The sequence below is a fragment of the Dendropsophus ebraccatus genome, chromosome 10 (genome assembly GCF_027789765.1).
Source record: "Dendropsophus ebraccatus isolate aDenEbr1 chromosome 10, aDenEbr1.pat, whole genome shotgun sequence".
In the NCBI taxonomy this organism is placed as follows: Eukaryota; Metazoa; Chordata; class Amphibia; order Anura; family Hylidae; genus Dendropsophus; species Dendropsophus ebraccatus.
The window spans coordinates 23287743-23306189 of record NC_091463.1 but is presented as its reverse complement, the minus strand read 5'-3'; the positions used below and the strand labels follow the sequence as shown (position 1 = coordinate 23306189).

The window sequence follows — 18447 nt, the reverse complement described above, 5'->3', positions numbered from 1 at the left end:
CACTATATAAAAGGTTACTAGTGAGATACTTAAAATGGAAAAAAAACATGACTGGGTCCTGCAGGGATGGGTGGGAAGAAAGTAAAGAAGATAAGTGTCCATGTAATCGCACATGGCAGATCTTCAGTATGGTGGAAAGTCTGAGCTCATTGTTTTGACTCCTATCAAAGGACATAGCATAATGTACAGAAATAGAGAGCGCGCTCGCTCATTCTTTAACACAACGCCTTTTCTGAGTCATTGGAGGCAGAAGTCATAGGAAGACAAAGCCACCGCTGTGCTGTACTGCAGATAAAGCGAGAACCAGCGGAGCTCACAAGTTCTGTCCTCTAAATGCCACAGCTCCCACACTCGCTCAGACTCATTGGGCATTTCGGGAGATAATAATGGCCGCATTGTTTGTAGAGATGGAGATGAGCGGGTTCACATGGAACGCAGTGGAGGCAGCTTTCTCAGGGATTCTCTCTCCGGTTCACTTTGTAACCCTGACACATAAGCTCCTGTTTATCGATGCCAGCGTTGCACCAAAATTGCACTTTTTTACACCACTTTCTCACCAGAAATTGAAAATGGGGAAAATTGGGTGTGGTCACATGTAGTGGGCATGCTCTGTGTATTTCAAGGGTTTTTTAAGGATAGGAAAAATCTAGCTTTCTTCCAAAAACAGCACCACAGAACTGTTGTTATTATTATTATTATTATTATTATTATTTCATGCCATTGTGTGTATTGTGTTTTGGATCTGCAAGAAAGAATAAGAAAGAAATCTTTTACTCAAAAAAAGTGCTGAATTCACTGGAACATTTGAAAAAGTTCCCATCACTTTAAAGGAGTGATCCATCCTTAGAAAAACATGGCCGCTTTCGTCGAAAAACAGCACCTCTCCTGTCATCAAGAGAAAGTAGCAGTTGTAGTCAGCTCACCTCTATAAGGCTACATATGTTCACACTACGTAAAGGTACGGCCGTTGTTACGGCAACAATAGCCGTACTTTCTGCGGAGTGGAAAATTGCCTCTGCTTCAATGGGATCCCGGCCGGAGCGTATACACATCGTACACGCTCCGTCCGGGATCCCGTGCGGCGCCGCAAAGAACTGACATGTCAGTTTTCTGCGGGCGCAATTCAATGAATAGCGGCCGTAGGAAACCCTGTCAGTCTACACAGTGAAGGGAGCGGCTCTGGCCGCTCGCTTCACTGTGTGCTATAGGAAGCTCTGATGCGGGCGCGCGACGATGCACTCGCATCAGAGCTCTGCGGCTGGAAAGATCATCCGGACGGTACTTAAGTCACGGAACGGCTGCTCTCATACGTAGTGGGAACATAGCCTAAATGTGTGTTGGCCACAGTCTATTTTGGGAGGGTGCACGGTTCCAACGAAAGCCAGTCGTGAGGTACATAGTATGTGCAAATAGTAGCGGTTCCGGCACTTCAATGAAGTTAAAATCCAATGCTTTATTTCATAACAAACATAAAAACGTGCTGCAAGGTAACACCACTTTTTCCTGTCATCATTTTGGGTGTGAGTGTTTCAGATCAGCTCTATTAATGTGGATAGAGATGAATTGTAATCCCACACACAACCTGAGGACAGGGGTGGCGCTGTTTTTGGAAGAAAGTAGCTGTGCTTTTTCTAATCCTGGATAATCCGTTTAAAAGACTTTAGATATAGCCATAGAGACATATCAAAAGTTTTGATCGGTAGGGTTCTGAGCGTTCAGACCTCAACTGATTCCTAGAATGATCAGGGGGAGATGTGTGCGACTAAACACTCGCTCTGTATGTATGCAACTGAGATGATCCCATAGACTTACATTGTGAGCCCACCTCGGTCAAATCACCCTTTAAATTCAATGTATATATATATATATATATATATATGTATTACATCCTCATGTTATGCAGCTTCTATTGCTCCTTAGGTCCATTCCTTTGATATGACGTATTATTTCTGACTGCCAGTATATAAATAAGCAGCATCATGTGAACATAATGAATGAGATGATAAATAGGTACAGTATGTCACTCAGGGCTGTCAAATAGGTATGTCACTCAGGGCTGAACCTCCTGCATAATAAGGAGACGGCTGGAGCCGCCTTACTAGTGAGATCACATGATATCTGCATGACATCACATAATCCCGCGGTTTGTCGCTCTTGCTGCTCACTTTATCAGCCGGCCTTCTTGCCAGTCCTTGCCATCTCCCTGTCCTCTCTGATTGGCCAATGTCAGAGCAGGGAAGGTTTACACCCACTTGTCAATTTATTTATTAAAGGGGTATTCGCACCTCATACAGGTCTCCTATATTATATAACAAGCTGGTGCGTGTGGAGCTGCTGCTGTATCTCTTCTCTATTGGGCTGTTTATTATAAGGACAGGTCAGGTTATTATAAGTAGTGGCTGATAATACATATCATTCGTGTTCTATAATCCTGTGCAGATAACACACACACGGGCTGGCGCTTCCCTTTCGCCTCTCGCTGCTTACTCAGCCTGGTTTGCATTCGGCCGTGCCCTTGTTGTTAATAAATATTGGTTGCTACAGAGATGGATAAGATAATTATAGGAAACTAATTACGGCGGAAATATTACCTAGATCTGTCTGGTCTTCTGGATTATACAGGGAGTACGTCACATTTATAGTCACAGAGATTACAGGTTATAACACATACACACTACAACTACTTATTTTATATGCTTCTTTATGACCCAACTCACAGTTAGCATAACAGTTATGCTCTTTTGTGTTTCGAGTGCTAGTGTGGATCCTATTGGAGCAAAGGTAAGAGCAGGGGCATAGCTATAGGGGGGCAGGGGCATAGCTATAGGGAGCAGGGGCATAGCTATAGGGGGGCAGGGGCATAGCTATAGGGAGCAGGGGCAGAGCTATAGGGGGGTACTGGTTATAGATGCACCCAGGCCATACTGCCTAAGAAGAAGTGCACTGCTTAGCGCTTCTCTCCCCAGCTCTCTGCTTTCCCCATCATTATGCAGGAGCGGGGTTCCATACACCTACTAGAGTACCCAACTTCTGCAATGGGATATGGAGAGCCAGGGAGTGAAGTGCTTTGCCAAGTGCTTCTCTCATCTCTATCTAAACATCAGTGAGAGTCTAAACACTAAGACCCCAACCGAACAAAACTTGGCTTGTATGGTAACACTTTGAGGCCATGTTCACATTATGTATTTTATCATTACACAACGGGCGTTGTTTAATGACAGCGGACAATTACATTGCTGCCTATGGAATCAAGACCGTAGTGTATACACACTGTATACACTACGGCTGGGGTTTTCTGTGGCCGTACAAACTAACTGACAGGTCTATTTTGTGCAGCCGCTATTCGTTGAACAGCAGCCGCACAAAATAACCTGTGCACACAATGTAAAGTACGTCTCCCGGCCGTACCTTACATTGTGCTCTATGTCTAATTGGAGCGCAGGCACACCTGAATGTGCCTGCATGCCAATTAAAATGAACTGATGGTCACAAGTCTAATGATCTGCACTACCAGTATCACAGGCTCCTAGTTGGTCTCACATGAAACTAGCCAAAGGAGAAGAAGAAGAAGAAAGGTAAAACTAAGGTTCTATCATTTGCATTTATTTCCCTTTGTCATAAAGTGATTTGCCTTGGCAGTAGTCGCCTGGTACAGGTTGCTGCACTTCAACTTACTATCCCCTAAAGCCGACCATTCACACTGTTTTTGCCAGGATAGGACCACTAGCTTGTATGAGGATCGCCCAACTCTTAAAGGGATTCTCCAACAAAAATATTTTTCTTTCATATCAACTGGTTTCAGAAAGTTATATAGATTTGTAATTTACTTCTATTAAAATCTCCAGTCTTCCAGTACTTATCAGCTGCTGTATATCCTGCAGGAAGCTGTGGATTCTCTTCAGTCTGACACGGTGCTTCTGCTGCCACCCCTGTCTATGTCCATGTCCTGAGGAGGAGAGAAGTTCTATGGAGATTTGCTGCTACTTTGGACAGTACCTGACATGGACAGGAGTGACAGCAGAAAGCACTGTTTCAGACTGGAAAGAATACACCACTTCCTGCAGGGCATAAAGCAGCTGATAAGTACTGGAAGACTTGAGACTTTTAAATAGAAGTAAATTACAAATCTATACAACTTTTTGAAACCAGTTGATTTAAAAAACTTGCCGGAGTACCCCTTTAAGGAGGGGTTTGTACATATATAGAAGAATAAGAAGATCGACGCTGCCACAGGTACCTATGAGTAGGTCTCATATGTACAAACCTGCTGATGGTTTCCCTAGATGTTTAAGTAGATGTTGAAGAAAAGAAAGTTGAGTATATTGGGTTCCCTTACGTCCCATTGGCATCACAACATATGGGGTAAATTCGCCCCTGCGAGCCCCTGGGACGAAGGAATATTTAATGAAAAAATAACAATTAAATTTTAATCCCCTCCTCCATGAGGTATAAATAGGCTCCACCTCCCCCTAGACCTCAGTCTTTTTTTACTTCGTTGCTGTTAGCCCTAGGGGACTTTGTCCCTCCTCCATTTTTATGCTTTGTTAACCTGTTGCATTCAGGTTTTCTCTCCAGGTAATGATTGCTGGGATGCCGCTGGAGCCGGTGTCCAGGTAGTATCCTGATATTTGCTTCTGCAGGTCTTAGCTTTTAAGTTTTTCTTACCTAGTGCTTCTTGGAACGCACTCTGCGTGTCACCCGAGCCGCTGGCTTTTCTTCCAGTCGCGTTCGACTGTGGAACGCATCGGCGCTGCGTGCATCTCAGCACTGCGGCGTCGGCGTCATGTCACTTCCGGCGCCCGGCAGCGGCGCGCGCTCTCTGCATGCCGGATTAGCTGTGTGTTTAAGGCAGAAGGTAAGCTGTTGCTACCTCTAGGTCTGGCTGTCTTCCTCTGGAAGGATTTTCTGTGGCTCATTTGGATCTAATAGAAAACATCTGAGTGCAAAGTGCTGTGATCTCTCTTCTATAGACTTAAAAGTAAGTGTTGCTGCCACCTAGTGTCTCTTTCCGATATCACTCTAGCCAGGCTAGTGGTTTATATGTATTGTAATACATTGATTATTTGCAGATGTCTGAAATGGAGACCAGTCCTGCTGCTGGCAAAAGACCTTCTAAGGAAGCACTTCATGTACCGAGTGTGAGACTCCTCTACCTGACGGCTATGGATACCCTAGGAGGATCATTTTTTCCAGATAAGATTCATCCTTTCTTTCATAAAAATATTTATGAATGCCTAAAAATATTTATAATGCCTAAGTACGCTGTCCTTCATGCAGACCTAAACCTATGAGGAGCCTGATGTTCAGGATGTAGCTGTATGGGTCAAGGACTATGTGCAAAAGACTTTAGCGGCTAATGAGAATCGCCGCCCGTGTCCTAAGTTAAAGACCAAATGGAGTATTTCCCTCTCTACTCCCAGCCTTTGAGTATATTACTTTATGGCTGTAGGATTATGGTCATTTTCAGTTTTACTGTGATTGATGAAGTTAACTCATCATCTTCTTCTGAAACCTCTTCTACTTCTGAAAATGAGAAAGAATTATTCAGGGGGTATTTCACAGCTGATAGAATTCACAAGCTCTGCTAAGCTGTGCAAGCTGAAATACACCCTGAGGAAATAGAAGAGGATAGGATTGGTCCTCCTCAAAAAAGCCTAGGGCTTTTTCTGTGGGTAAGACTTCAGTGTCTATGTTACAGGCGGAATGGAAGGAACCGGAAAAGGCTCCGGGTTTGAGCAAGAGGTTTAAGACCTTATATGTTCTCAAGGAAGAACAATGTAAGGACTGGATTGAGCCTCCAAAGGTGGACCCGGCCATAGCCAAACTGTCAAAATGTACTGTGCTGCCTGCGGAGGACGGATCCAATCTTAAGGATCCGATGGATAGAAGGGTGGAGGTAGCCCTCAAGAGATCATATACGGCAGCGGCAGCCCAAGGGGCAGTCTCCATTTCTTCTTTTGAGGTTTCTAGAAGCCTAAGAAGATGGCTGACCAAGGTCCAGGAAAATTGGAAGGTAGAGCTAGCAGGGACAAGGTCCTTCGCTCCTTAAAAAAGGTCATTATGGCCATTGACTTCCTCTGCGATGATGCATCTCAGGGAACCAGGTTAGCGTAAAAAAACTAGTACGCTCTCAACCGCTGCCGAAGGGCGCTATGGTTAAAACCCTGGGTTGGAGATGCTAACTCCAAAATTCAGCTCTGTAATATGGAGTTCCAGCCAGGTAGGCTGTTTGGCTCTGAGCTGGATAAATTAATGGAGGAATTGTCTGACAAGGAGGGGAAGTCCCTACCATTGTCCTATAAGAGCGGTGATTCCTTTCGCAGAGCAAAATCTCCTCAGCGAGGCAAAGGGAGATACCAGTACAGAGGTCGAGGAAGAAACTATTCCAGAAGAGGTTCCGGGAAGCAGCAGAATAAGGACACCAACAAGAAACCAGACTTCTGACGCAGAAGCTGTCCAGTGGGAACACGTCTGAGTTTGTTTCTCCCTGCCTGGGAAGAATTAAGAAAAGATCACTGGGTGTTAAATATTATTCAAAATGGTTATGTCCTTCATTTATCATCTCTTCCTCCTCCAAGATTTCTTCTGTCAAGAAATCTTAAGCCAGAAAGACACTTAGTCCTAGAGACAGAAATTCTTCGCCTCCTTTCCATTGAGGCTCTAGAGGATGTTCCTCTATCTGAGATCGGTCAGGGAGTTTACTCCCCAGTGTTACTAGTGCTGAAGCCATCCGGAAATTGTAGGCTTATTATAGATTTGCGATATCTCAACAGATGCATCGTAAAGAAGACTTTCCACATGGAGAACATAAGATCGGTAAAATCTATCCTCCAGGAGGGAGATTTTATGGTCACCATAGATCTACCGGATGCATATCTTCAGGTACCGATTCTGAAGGCTCACAGGAGAGCCTTCGCCATCCAAATCCAGGGGAAGGTAAGACACTTACAATTCAAAGTCCTTCCACCCGGAATACCTCCGCACCCTTTGTTTTCACAAAGGTAGTGTCACCATGATGGTTCGCTTCCGTTTACAGGGGATAAAGTTATCCCTTACCTGGATGATTGGTTGATTATGACTCAGACTCAGGATCTTCTGAGAGTTAAGTTGAACTATGTCCAGGACATACTTCAACAATTAGGTTGGCTTATCAACATAGAGAAATCAGACTTAATTCCTAATTCCTCCTCGTCAGGTATCCATAAGAACATAAATGCGCTTTTTAGGGCTCCTTGCCTCAGCTGCGGACGCGGTGCCATGGGCGTTATGGCACATGAGATTTCTTCAGAGAGAAGCACTAACAGTATGGAACCGAGGACTGAAGGACTTGGATGCGATGCATGTTCTATCGACTCAAACAAGACATTCTCTAATGTGGTGGAGACAAGTCAAACATGGAGTTTATTTTCAGAACCACACTGGATAACCATCACGACAGATGCTTCAGGAACAGGTTGGGCTCATCTGACAGTCATCACGACTGCAGGATCTTGGAGTCAACAGGAATCCGCTCTGCCCTCCAACGTGAGGGAGCTTAGAGCGATTTACCTAGCTCTTCTTAATTTTTCTCCTCCTATTTTACAGAGAGCAGTCAGAATCCGGATGAACGACATGACCTGTGTGGCGTACCTAAACAGGGAGGTACCAGATCCCCTTCTCTCCTCAGGGAAGTAGAGAAGATTTTTCTGTTGGGCAGAAACCAAAATAACCAGACTCTCTGCGATTCATATCAGGGGTGTCGACAATATATTGGCGGATTGACTGAGTCGAGGCCTGACATTACCGGGGGAATGGTCTCTCTCAAGGAGAGTGTTCATTCAGTTAACCCAGAGGTGGGGGCTTCCTCAGAGAGACCTCATGGCATCAGCAAGCAATGCCAAACTGAGGAATTTCTGTTCCCTTTACAGGGCAGACAATCCCACGGTAGTGGACTCAATGACAATACCGTGGACATACCAGCTGGCGTATATCTTTCCTCTCATAGCCATGATTCCCAGAGTTTGATGAAGATCAGTTGTCAGTGATAATAATAACTTCCTTCTGGCCGAAGAGGGCATGGTTCACCCTGCCCATGAATATGAGCAGAGGGGAATTTTGGAGATTACCTCTGCATCCGGATCTAATATTCCAAGGTCAACATCTGTGCAGGAATCTTTCCAGCCTCAGCTTGACAGCTCGGAGACTGAGAGGACCGTATTGGACTCTAGTTTTTCTGAGAAGGTATAGTATACCCTTTCTCACGCTCGTAGTTGCACTACAAATAAATCTTATGCACGGATTTGGAAGATTTTCAAGATTGGTGTGTAAGCAGGAGTATTGATGGACTTAAACCTTCTACTCCACAGTCATTGGAGTTTTTACAGGAAGGCTTCTATAAAGGATTAAAACCTAGTTCCATCAAGGTGCAGATAGCAGCCCTCTCTGCACACCTAAACTCACGTTTCTTTCAGATCTTGGAGGTAAAGAATTTTGTTAAGGCTAGACTAGGCCTAACCTGGTAAAGCAGGTAGACCCATGGGACTTATCCTTTGTGTTGAGACGCCTGTGTCTTCCTCCCTTTAAGCCTTGGGAGGAAGTAGACTTCAAGTTAACATTGAAAGTTTCTCTTTTACTAGCCATTACCTCTGCTAAGAGAGTTGGAGAACTTCAAGCCCTTGGCTCCGCACCTCCATACGTGACTTTTTCCCAAGACAAAGTTATCCTTAGGTTCCTTCCAGGATTCCTGCCTATGGTGGCTTCATTTGCCAACATCAACCAGCCAATAGTATTGCCTGTATTTTCTCCTACTGGATCATCTAAAGAAGACTTGGATCTTTCTTTATTGGACGTATCCAGAGCTATCAAGATCTATCTACATAGAGTAGGTGATTTTCGTAAAGACGAGAATTTCTTTATCCCTTTCGCAGGAAAGAACAAGGGGAGAAAGGCTTCAAAACCTTTAATATCCAGATGGATCTGTGACTCCATTGCCTTATGTTACTCTTCTGCTGATCTGGATCCACCAGAATTTACCAGGGCTCACTCTACTAGAGCTGTGGCCTCCACTTGGGCAGAGCGTGCCGCTGTGCCACTTGAGGACATATGCCAGGCAGCTACCTGGTCGTCTTTGACAACCTTTGTGAGATATTTCAGGCTGGATACTTCTTTCTTGTCAAGAACAACCTTTGCAAGATCTGTTCTTAATGCGGACGTAATAAATAACCCGCCCATTGGGGATAATGCTTGCTAATTCCCCATATGTTGTGATGCCAATGGGACGTAAGGGAAGCTAAAATTATTATGTTAATTTGTTTTCCCTAAGACCCATTGGCATCACAAGACTCCCTCCCTGTGTTTTATGTTTCTTTATAATTAGACTGAGGTCTAGGGGGAGGTGGAGCCTATTTATACCTCATGGAGGAGGGGATTAAAATTTAATTGTTATTTTTTCATTAAATATTCCTTCGTCCCAGGGGCTCGCAGGGGCGAATTTACCCCATATGTTGTGATGCCAATGGGTCTTAGGGAAAACAAATTAACATAATAATTTTAGCTTACTCCTTGTTCCCCTCCCACACTGAAGTTCCCAGGTGGAGCCGGGGTATTCGCTGCCTTCAGGCAACAGCTGTCTAAACTGAATGATGGGCGGCTTAAGAGACACAGAATGGGCAGCTTAAGTCCTTTACCATGTAAATTTTACCCTTTAGTGTCCCTATCACTCCCTGTGACGTGATACCTGGTGACTCGTCTATTTTAGTCCTTTAAGGTGGGTCTGTGCATTCCATGAGTAATAAGGCAGGTGGCATTCTGTGGAACGTTTACGTCACCACCCATTCCGTCTGACCTTGCAGCTTCCTCAGCTAATAACATGTAATGGTTTAGTGATTTCATCACCATCTGTAACCAACTAAACAATTAAAGGTTACAAATGTATTATAAGTATAAAGTACTCTATTAAAGTGAATGTTCTGCTTCGTACAAAAAAAAAATTATCGGCACTTTACGCCGGGTACGCCGGGGGGCGGGGAGGGGGTGTGGAGGGGGCGGAACGGGGGGCGCGGACTCAGAGTCTGCTCGATTTATCATTTTTTCAACTAAAAGATACGCTGAAAACCTACTCCACCTTTCACTGATGCGCACGGGATTTATGTAGAGGCAATCCGCCTCTACATAAATCTCCGTGGCGCTGGAGATGCGGGGACATTTAAAAGTCCGGCGTAAAAAACGCCGGACTTAATAAGTGTCCCCCATAGTATACACTCCGGCCGGGATCCCCAGTGGCCGCGCGAATAACTGACATGTCGCAGAAAACCCTGTCAGTTCACACAATGGAGTGTGCGCCTCCGATCGCACGCTCCATTGTGAGCAGTGGGGAATTCGGATGCAGGCATGCACGGATGCTCCCGCATCCGAATTCAGCGGAGGCAAAGATGGAGTAACGGCTGGGATGATCTTTTCTGAGACCGGCCGGGTGGGTTCTTGCATAGAACATACACCCCCATGTCATGGTCTCTGGCTGTAACTACACCTTTAGCACCATGCAACTATTGGGATATACACCTGCCCGCTTCCATCCGGGAGGATATACTTCTGAGACCTGGAAATATAGGACGTGACACTAGGAAGCAGAAAGCTTGAGCTGTCTTCAGCTCCCTGCACAATCCCTTTAACCTACACTTAAAGGGGTACAGAACAGGGGCAAAGTATCTGATCGTTGGCGTTCTGATTGCTGGGACCCGCAATGAAAATGGAGGAGCGATCAAGCTTTCATGCTGCTGCCTCATTCACTTACTATAGGACTGTCAGAGCCTCGTGCAACAATCCTATAGAGAGTGCATGGCGTAGCAAGGCTCATGCTCCACCAGCGCTCCATTCACTCAGAGGGCATGGGACACACATTCTCATGAATGGTAGGGTTTCCACTGGTCAGACCCCTAGATGGCCTCTTGTGTTTTCTTCTACTGTATCAGCTATGTACGCTGGAGTGCCCATTCTAGATTTGTCTACTGGGACTCTAAACTTAGAAAGTGCCATGTCATAATAACAAACATTTCCTTGTAAGATCTGCAGAGATGTTCCCCAAGAGACCAATTTGAAGAACTACGAAATGTTAACACTAATAATTCAACTAATCCATATAGCTGGATATCCTTTATATTAAATGGTTATTTATATATTGTATAATTACAGGCAGATACACGTGGCGAATGGCTTCAAGTAGATCTCACGAATGAGATGAAGGTGACGGGACTTGTCATACAGGGCGCTCGCTCATCCTTCACTGCTATGTACATCACACACTTCCTTGTGAGCTTCAGTAAAGATAGCAAAACCTGGACATTTGTACGTGAACCAAATGCTGAACGAAAGGTATGTCGCCGATCACATTATATATATATATATATATATATATATATATATATATTATGGGTATTAAAATATTTTATTTGCCTACATGACTTACATTGATTTTAGTGGTGGCGCCCCCCAGATTTTCAAAAGAACCTTAATCCTATGTCCATGTTTACCAGCAAGGTAGATGAAGACATGTGTGATGAGATTCCTAATTTCCTGCTCGGCATCTAGTGATGCAGCCAACTGTAGAAGACCCACATGTCAGGGTCAAAATGTTGGCGTTCACTGTAATTCATATTCTTGCAATCAGACGGGCTTATTAGACGGCCCAATAATCAGACAGTAAGGGCTGCATGGACATCATTAGCGATGTCCATGCTGCCCTTGCCCAAACACCTGATACCTTACCTTTCCCCGCTCTTCTCTCCTGTACTCTGCTGCCCCAGACCCAGCGGCAGACCTGTCAGTTGACAGGCAGCTCACACTCTGCAGCTGCCGGGATGGGGAAGCTGCAGAGCACAGGAGAGGAGAGTGGGAGCGGGGAAAGGTAAGGTATCAGGTGTTTGGGCAATCAACAGCCGTCGTCTGTGCATCGCAATTACACGTATGGATGTGTGGTCGGCGCCCAACGATTTCAGGTCCAAACCTTAACCAATGATCAGCCAATGATCGTGTCCATCTGCTGATCGTTGTCTCTATTACACGGAGCGGTAATCGGCTGATATATCGTTCTGTGCAATAGGGCCCTTACTCTAGGAGCTAAAAAGAGAGAGTTAAACTAGGGGGCGCTGCTGTTGTAAATTATCAGGTTTTCTTTGTAGACATCCCACGCCAGCCAAATTCCGTGCACAAGCCCTAATAATTAAAATAAGGCTGGGAATTTGGAATTAAAGTGACTCGAGAGACTGCACTCTTATGGGGAGTTACGACAGGTACCCTTTAAATATAATATTTTTATCGGGATAACTTTTTTACGTGTATAAAGGAAATGGGTTGTTGCAGGAAATAGGAGGCAGAACGCTTTATTTAGTTTGACAACATCTGTGTGTAATGTTTTCTCCATCAACAGAATTACTCACTTGACCCAGATGGTAACCATTGGGAGGTTTGGCTGTTAGAAATACATCTGAAGGCTTCACCTAGGAATAAGCTCTCTTCATTTGAATGTAATATATGTATTATAGCCAGATAATTCTTTCTTCTAGCAGGCAGGGTACGGTATGCTCCCAACTAGGTCTATGCACAGATATACTAGATGGATAAAAGTACTCTGCTCCCTCTATGTTAAATCTACAGGGGTTATCATATTCTAAATACATAAGCCTTAATATATATTTGCTCCTCGCTTTACAGCTTCCACTCCTCTGGGAAGACATCATTGAAGATGTTGGAGGTGTCTGTGAGAATTCTTGCTCATTTATCAAAAAGAATCTATTCTGTGATGTCACACACTAATGTTGGGTGGTAGAGCTGGGCCCACTATCTCTATTTTTTGTTCATCCCAAGGGTTTTTGGATGGGGTTGAGGTTAGGTTGGTTAGTCAAATTTAGTCCTGCAGGAAAACAAAAGGGCTGAACCCAAACTATGTAGCTAAGGGCCCTATTACATGGAGCGATTATTGAATTGGCCGATTATCACACCTTGTAATAGAGACAGTGATCAGCCGATGAAACGATTATCAGCTGATCGTTTCTTTAGGCCCAGACCAAAAATTATCGGCTGCCGATGTGCACTGCTACATGTAATAGTGATTTGCCGCCAACGATTGCCCAAACAGTTAATACTTTTGTCCATGCTCCCGGTCTTCTCCTGCACGCTGTATCCGTCCCGGCACTGCGCCCTGTGGCTTCAGAGCAGCCTGTCTGAGCTGACAGGCCCCTCAGCCAATTACTGCCCGGGACCATCGGACACAGCATGCAGTGCCAGGACGCATACAGAGCGCAGGAGAAGAACGGGAGCATGGACATAGACAAGTATTAAAGCGACTCTGTACCCACAATCTGTCCTGCGGTCCGTTCGGCAGGTGATACAGTTATTGTCATAAAAAATTACTTTTAAAACTGCAGCCCCGTGCCCTACGGGTGTATCTGTGCCCTAACTTTGCACCACCCCTCTGTCCCTCCTCCCCACCCTTCTCATCATTAGGAATGCTCCAGGCAGATTGCCTCCTATTCACCACCTGTGTTAGCACGGCCCATGGGCTGGATCATTAAGACACCTGTGCAATGTTTAATCAGAAGTAAATGTTCCAGTGGCATTACTAATGATGAAGAGGGTGGGGAGGAGGGACGGAGGGGTGGTGCAAAGTTAGGACACAGATGCGCCCGTAGGGCACGAGGCTGCAATTTTAAAAGTAATTTTTTTATCATAATAACTGCATCACCTGCAAACGGACCGCAGGACAGATCTTGGATTAAAAGCAGCTATCCGAAGGTACAAGTGGTTTGGGGGGGTCAGATTGTGGGTACAGAGTCGCTTTAACTGTTTGGGCAGGGGGTGCACAGACATCACTAACGATGTCAGTGCAGTCCTTGCTAAACAATTATCGGGCCGTGTAATAGACCAAGTAAATCTAGCAGATCGGCACTCGTTTACAATATTGATCGGGCCTTAATCAGCCATGTAATAAGACCCTAAGTCAAACCCTGAGGAATCCCCCCTCCCCCCATTGCTTCAGTACCAATTACCAGTTTTCGATAGAGTTTTCATTTTAAAATGGTCGTCCTGGAACCCTTTCATAGTGTAACTTGAGGGACCACTGTAGTAGCACATATAAGTATATAATGGTTATAAAGTGATCAAAAGTTGCAAGCCTTTATTTTGCCCAAAAATGTTGTGACTTTGACATTCTGCAGTGCACATACAAAAGAGGCGGGAAGAGGAGAGGCTTCAAGCAGAAGGGGCGTGGCCCTGACAACCCTAACATTTATTGCAGGGTCAAGTGGCAGCAGAAATCTATGTCAGCTCCAGATCGGGCAGCGTGTATTGGGAATCCTGCTCCTCTCTGTAAATCCAGCACAGAACACAGTGGCTGTGCATGCATTGAAATGATTGAGTTTTATTTAGCCTGTTTCTAAAGAAACCCTGGAAGGAGTGGGAGGACAGGAAAAACACAGCAGATCACACACATTCACTGCAAGTAATTACACGCCATGTGCCTGTACGCATCACAGGACAATTACCGTAGCATGGCCGCATTCATTGCACTAAGATCCATCCCTTATGCACCCTTATGGGATAGCAGTCAGCATCTGGCCTGATAATCATCGGATGGAAAGGAATACAACCTCATTATTATTTTTTCTGGGTGGAGTTTACATTGAACATTGGACGCTGTGACCCCGCTGGGGACAGGAAATCAATATCCGCCTGACACAATATCCGCCTGACACATTACTGGGGAAACGGCGCCCATTGGCTGATACAATGTCAGTACTGGGACAATGTCTTACAAAGACAGGGAGGCCAAAGCCCTTACAATTAGGATTGTATATATGGTTTTCATCTTTTACTGGAGCTTTCCAGTCCTGGTCCAACCATAAAGCTGAGGAGTAGATTCACATGGGGAAGACTTCACGCAGACATTTCTGGGAGTGAAAATCAATGTATGTGAATAGGGTTATTCTGGCAATCCCATTGATTTCTGTAAAACCTATTCAGACGACTCGGCATTATCCTAATGAAAGAGGCCACTTACTGACATTAGGGAGGGGGGACGTTGGACAGTGTTTAGGTAGATGGTACCCATCCATATGAAGCCAGAACCCAGGAGAATATTGCCCCGACCATCGCTCTGCCTTCATCTCATTTGTGTCTTATTCTCACGCAGAACGATTGGGTTTAATCTGTTGAAAAATTCTCCTTTGATGGCTGCATCCACCTTCTACAATAGGAGATATGAGGCTGACAAATGATGGAAGTATAAAGCCGAATGAACGAATCAGTGATACTGCCCTGTCTGGCCAAAAACAAGCCCTTTCAGTAAATAAGTACAGATCTAGGCGATCATGTCGGGCAAGGGTCCGGCTGTGTCAGAAACCCCTAAGGCCTGGGGTAGGGAACCTTGGCCCTCTAGCTGTTGCAAAACTACAACTCCCATCATGCCTGGACAGCCAAAGCTTTAACCTTAAAGTGTCACTGTCATATTTATTTTTTTTATTTTTTTTTTTTTTTTGCAGAAATCAATAGTACAGACGATTTTAAGAAACTTTGTAATTGGGTTTATTAGGCAAATAAGTCATTATCTGCATTCAAAAAGACTTTCCCCAGCCCCCCCCCCCCCCCTCCTCTCTCTCATCCACTGCTCATTATCAGGAAATCTCGACTCTTTTACATCAGTTGAGCCCTGTGTAACCTATGGAGAGGGGGGGAGGAGGGAGATTAGTCGCCAGCAGAGAACAAAGGATTACACAGTGTTACCTGTATTAAGAGGTCATAGAGGTCAGTGCTGACTTCAGAGGAGATAGCCTGGTGATGTAGCTGTAAATTAACTCTTTGTTGTCCTGTTTTGGTGCCTCATCTCCCTCCACCCCCTCCCCTCTCCATAGAGAACAATAAAGACAGCGGAAAGAGCTTCAAACTGCTTTTTATGATAAAAATGCATTTTCGGCTAATAAACCCAAAGTTTCTTAAAATTTAAACGACAGAGACACTTTAAAGACATATGGGGGACTTTACAGTCTCAGCAATAGAGCCACTGTCTCAAGTACTATAGGCTGCCATATAACACTATATTTTCCCAGCAGCGGTTGCCGATGAGTGACCACCCAAAGCTTCCCCCAACACTATGAATATTTATGACGTTCCCTCAGAATTATTATTTGCAATGTAAAAGAGTTGAACTGTATCTGGAATTCCCTGCACGCCCACACCACTATGGTGTCTATAGTATACAATGGTGACAATCAATAAAACTCAACCTACTTCACTGTTTTATTAACTCTTCAATGGATGTTTTCTTCTTCAGATATTTCAGGGGAGTACAGATACCGACACGCCGACGTGGATCACCTTCGATGCCCCAATTCTATCTCGCTTTATAAGACTGCACCCTGAGAAGTGGAAGGGCGGCATTGCCCTGCGGATGGAGGTCATAGGATGTGACATATAACATGATACCGGAATATATAATGTTACATCTCCCCATTATAGAGAAAATTTTTCTCACCTGTTTTTTAGCTTTCCTCAAGTCCGAAGGCAGCACACATATACCAGCTGTGCTGCCTGAGGACGAAGAGGAATCAGAAAATTTGTCTTATCTGTAATTTTGCTTTCCTCGAGTCCGAAGGCAGCACAGCTGGTATATGTGTGCTGCCTGTAATGTATATTACATCCACTGTAACAGAAAACATATCACAGATACCTACCTGTCCCCTATGTTCAAAGCACAAGTTATATTTTAAATTTTACTGCATTATAATGTGTGTGGCATGAATGTACAAAACACTTTCCATGACCAGGCTTCATGGCTGATTATATTGGTTATAATACACAGTATTGTATTGTTTCTTGATGTTATGTGCAATTTTCTTACTGTTTTTCTTGGCATGTGGTAGGTGTTAAACGGGTTATATGTGGTTACAGGAAATAATTGTATCTCAATTTCTAACATGAAACAATAAAGGGGTTATCCAGGATTAAAAAATGCACGGCTACTTTCTTCCAAAAGAGTGCCACCCTTGTCCTCAGGTTGTGTGTGGTATTACAATTCAGATCCATGCAGTTTAATTGAACTGAGCTGCAAAACCCACACCCATACTGAGGACAGGTGCTGTTTCTGGGAGAAAGCGGCCATGTTCTTGTAAGTCTGGATAACGCCTTTAACACTCTCTGTACTATGGATTTACACACAGCAGGATATACAGATTTCACAATTCTCATCGACATGCCGTGAAAATTTTTTTAAATCTGCAAAAAGTACATTTTTACAGCAGATTTTCATCAAAGTCTTCACCTCTTTTCATGTAGAAGTTACAAAGGTCACGGGTAACCCATAGTAAAATATGCACGTAGGTGGAGAATCTGCCATGTGTGTACCTTCCCTTTTTTTTTTTAACTGTTACAAACTTAACTTGCTGTCCTTATTATTTACAATCTGGAACGTGCCCCTGTTCTTCTTTCTCGTGGCCTATCATGTTGTTTATGGAACGTGTAGTCTCACTATGAGTAAACAACTGCCCCAAAATTGCAGAACAGAAAATTTATTTCGATAACTTGGAAAGCCCCTTAAAATTTTCCTATGGAAATTGGTTAGGCTGGGTTCAGACTGCGTTTTTGTAATCCGTTTTTTTTCCTGTCTCTTTTATACAAAAAACTATGAAAAAACAATGGAAAAAACATGCATTTGTGTTCAATTGGTTTTGATCCGTTTTTCCATTGACTTCCATTATAGAAAAAAAACAGAAAAAAAAATGGATGAAAACACATCCTTATTTTCAGCAGAGACAAAAACGTGGTCAACCAGGTTTTTTGTGTAGGCTAAAAAAAACAGATGCGTTTTAAACCGTTTTTTGATCCTTTTTTATAATGGAAATCAATGGAAAAACAGATGAAGGGTGCGTTTACACCTACAGGATCCGCAGCAGATCTGCAGCAGATTTGATGGTGCAGATTTGATGCTGCGTTCAGTTATTTAAATGAAATCTGCTGCGGATCTGCTGATGATCCGCAGCAGAAAATACGCTGCGGATCCGGTAAGTGTGAATGTACCCGAAAACGGATTACACACAAGTGCATCAGAAGGAGAGGTTTTCTGGTTCAATGTTTTTTATTAGATTTTTTAAGAACATATTACAAAAGAGAAAATCTATAAGCACTGAATTTAGTGCCAACAGTAAACATGTTTGTACAACAAGCTAACATATGAGTTTTCTATGGGGATTTGCTACTACTCTGGACAGTTCCTGACACGGACAGAGGTGGCAGCAGAGAACACCAAGTCAGACTGGAGAGAATAAACCACTTCCTGCAGGTCATACAGCAGCTAATAAGTACTGGAAGACTGGAGATTTCTAAGTAGAAGTCATTTGCAAATCTTTATAAGTTTCTAACATCCAACTGATTAAAAAAAATAAAAAAAAATTCTCCAATGTACCCCTTTAAGGCTCTCCTCTT

The 18447-nt window shown here is 44.0% G+C and overlaps 1 protein-coding gene across 1 annotated transcript in view; it reads left to right on the top strand.

Moving 5' to 3' along the window:
• F8 (coagulation factor VIII) overlaps positions 1 to 18066 on the top strand; it is a 56638-nt gene extending 38572 nt beyond the window's left edge. Inside the window, exons 25-26 of the mRNA XM_069986570.1 lie at positions 11170 to 11349; positions 16301 to 18066. Of these exons, the coding sequence (XP_069842671.1) occupies positions 11170 to 11349; positions 16301 to 16444 (324 nt within the window). The 3' untranslated portion in view covers positions 16445 to 18066. The remainder of the gene's footprint in view (positions 1 to 11169; positions 11350 to 16300) is intronic.
• The last annotated feature ends 381 nt before the right edge of the window (positions 18067 to 18447 follow it).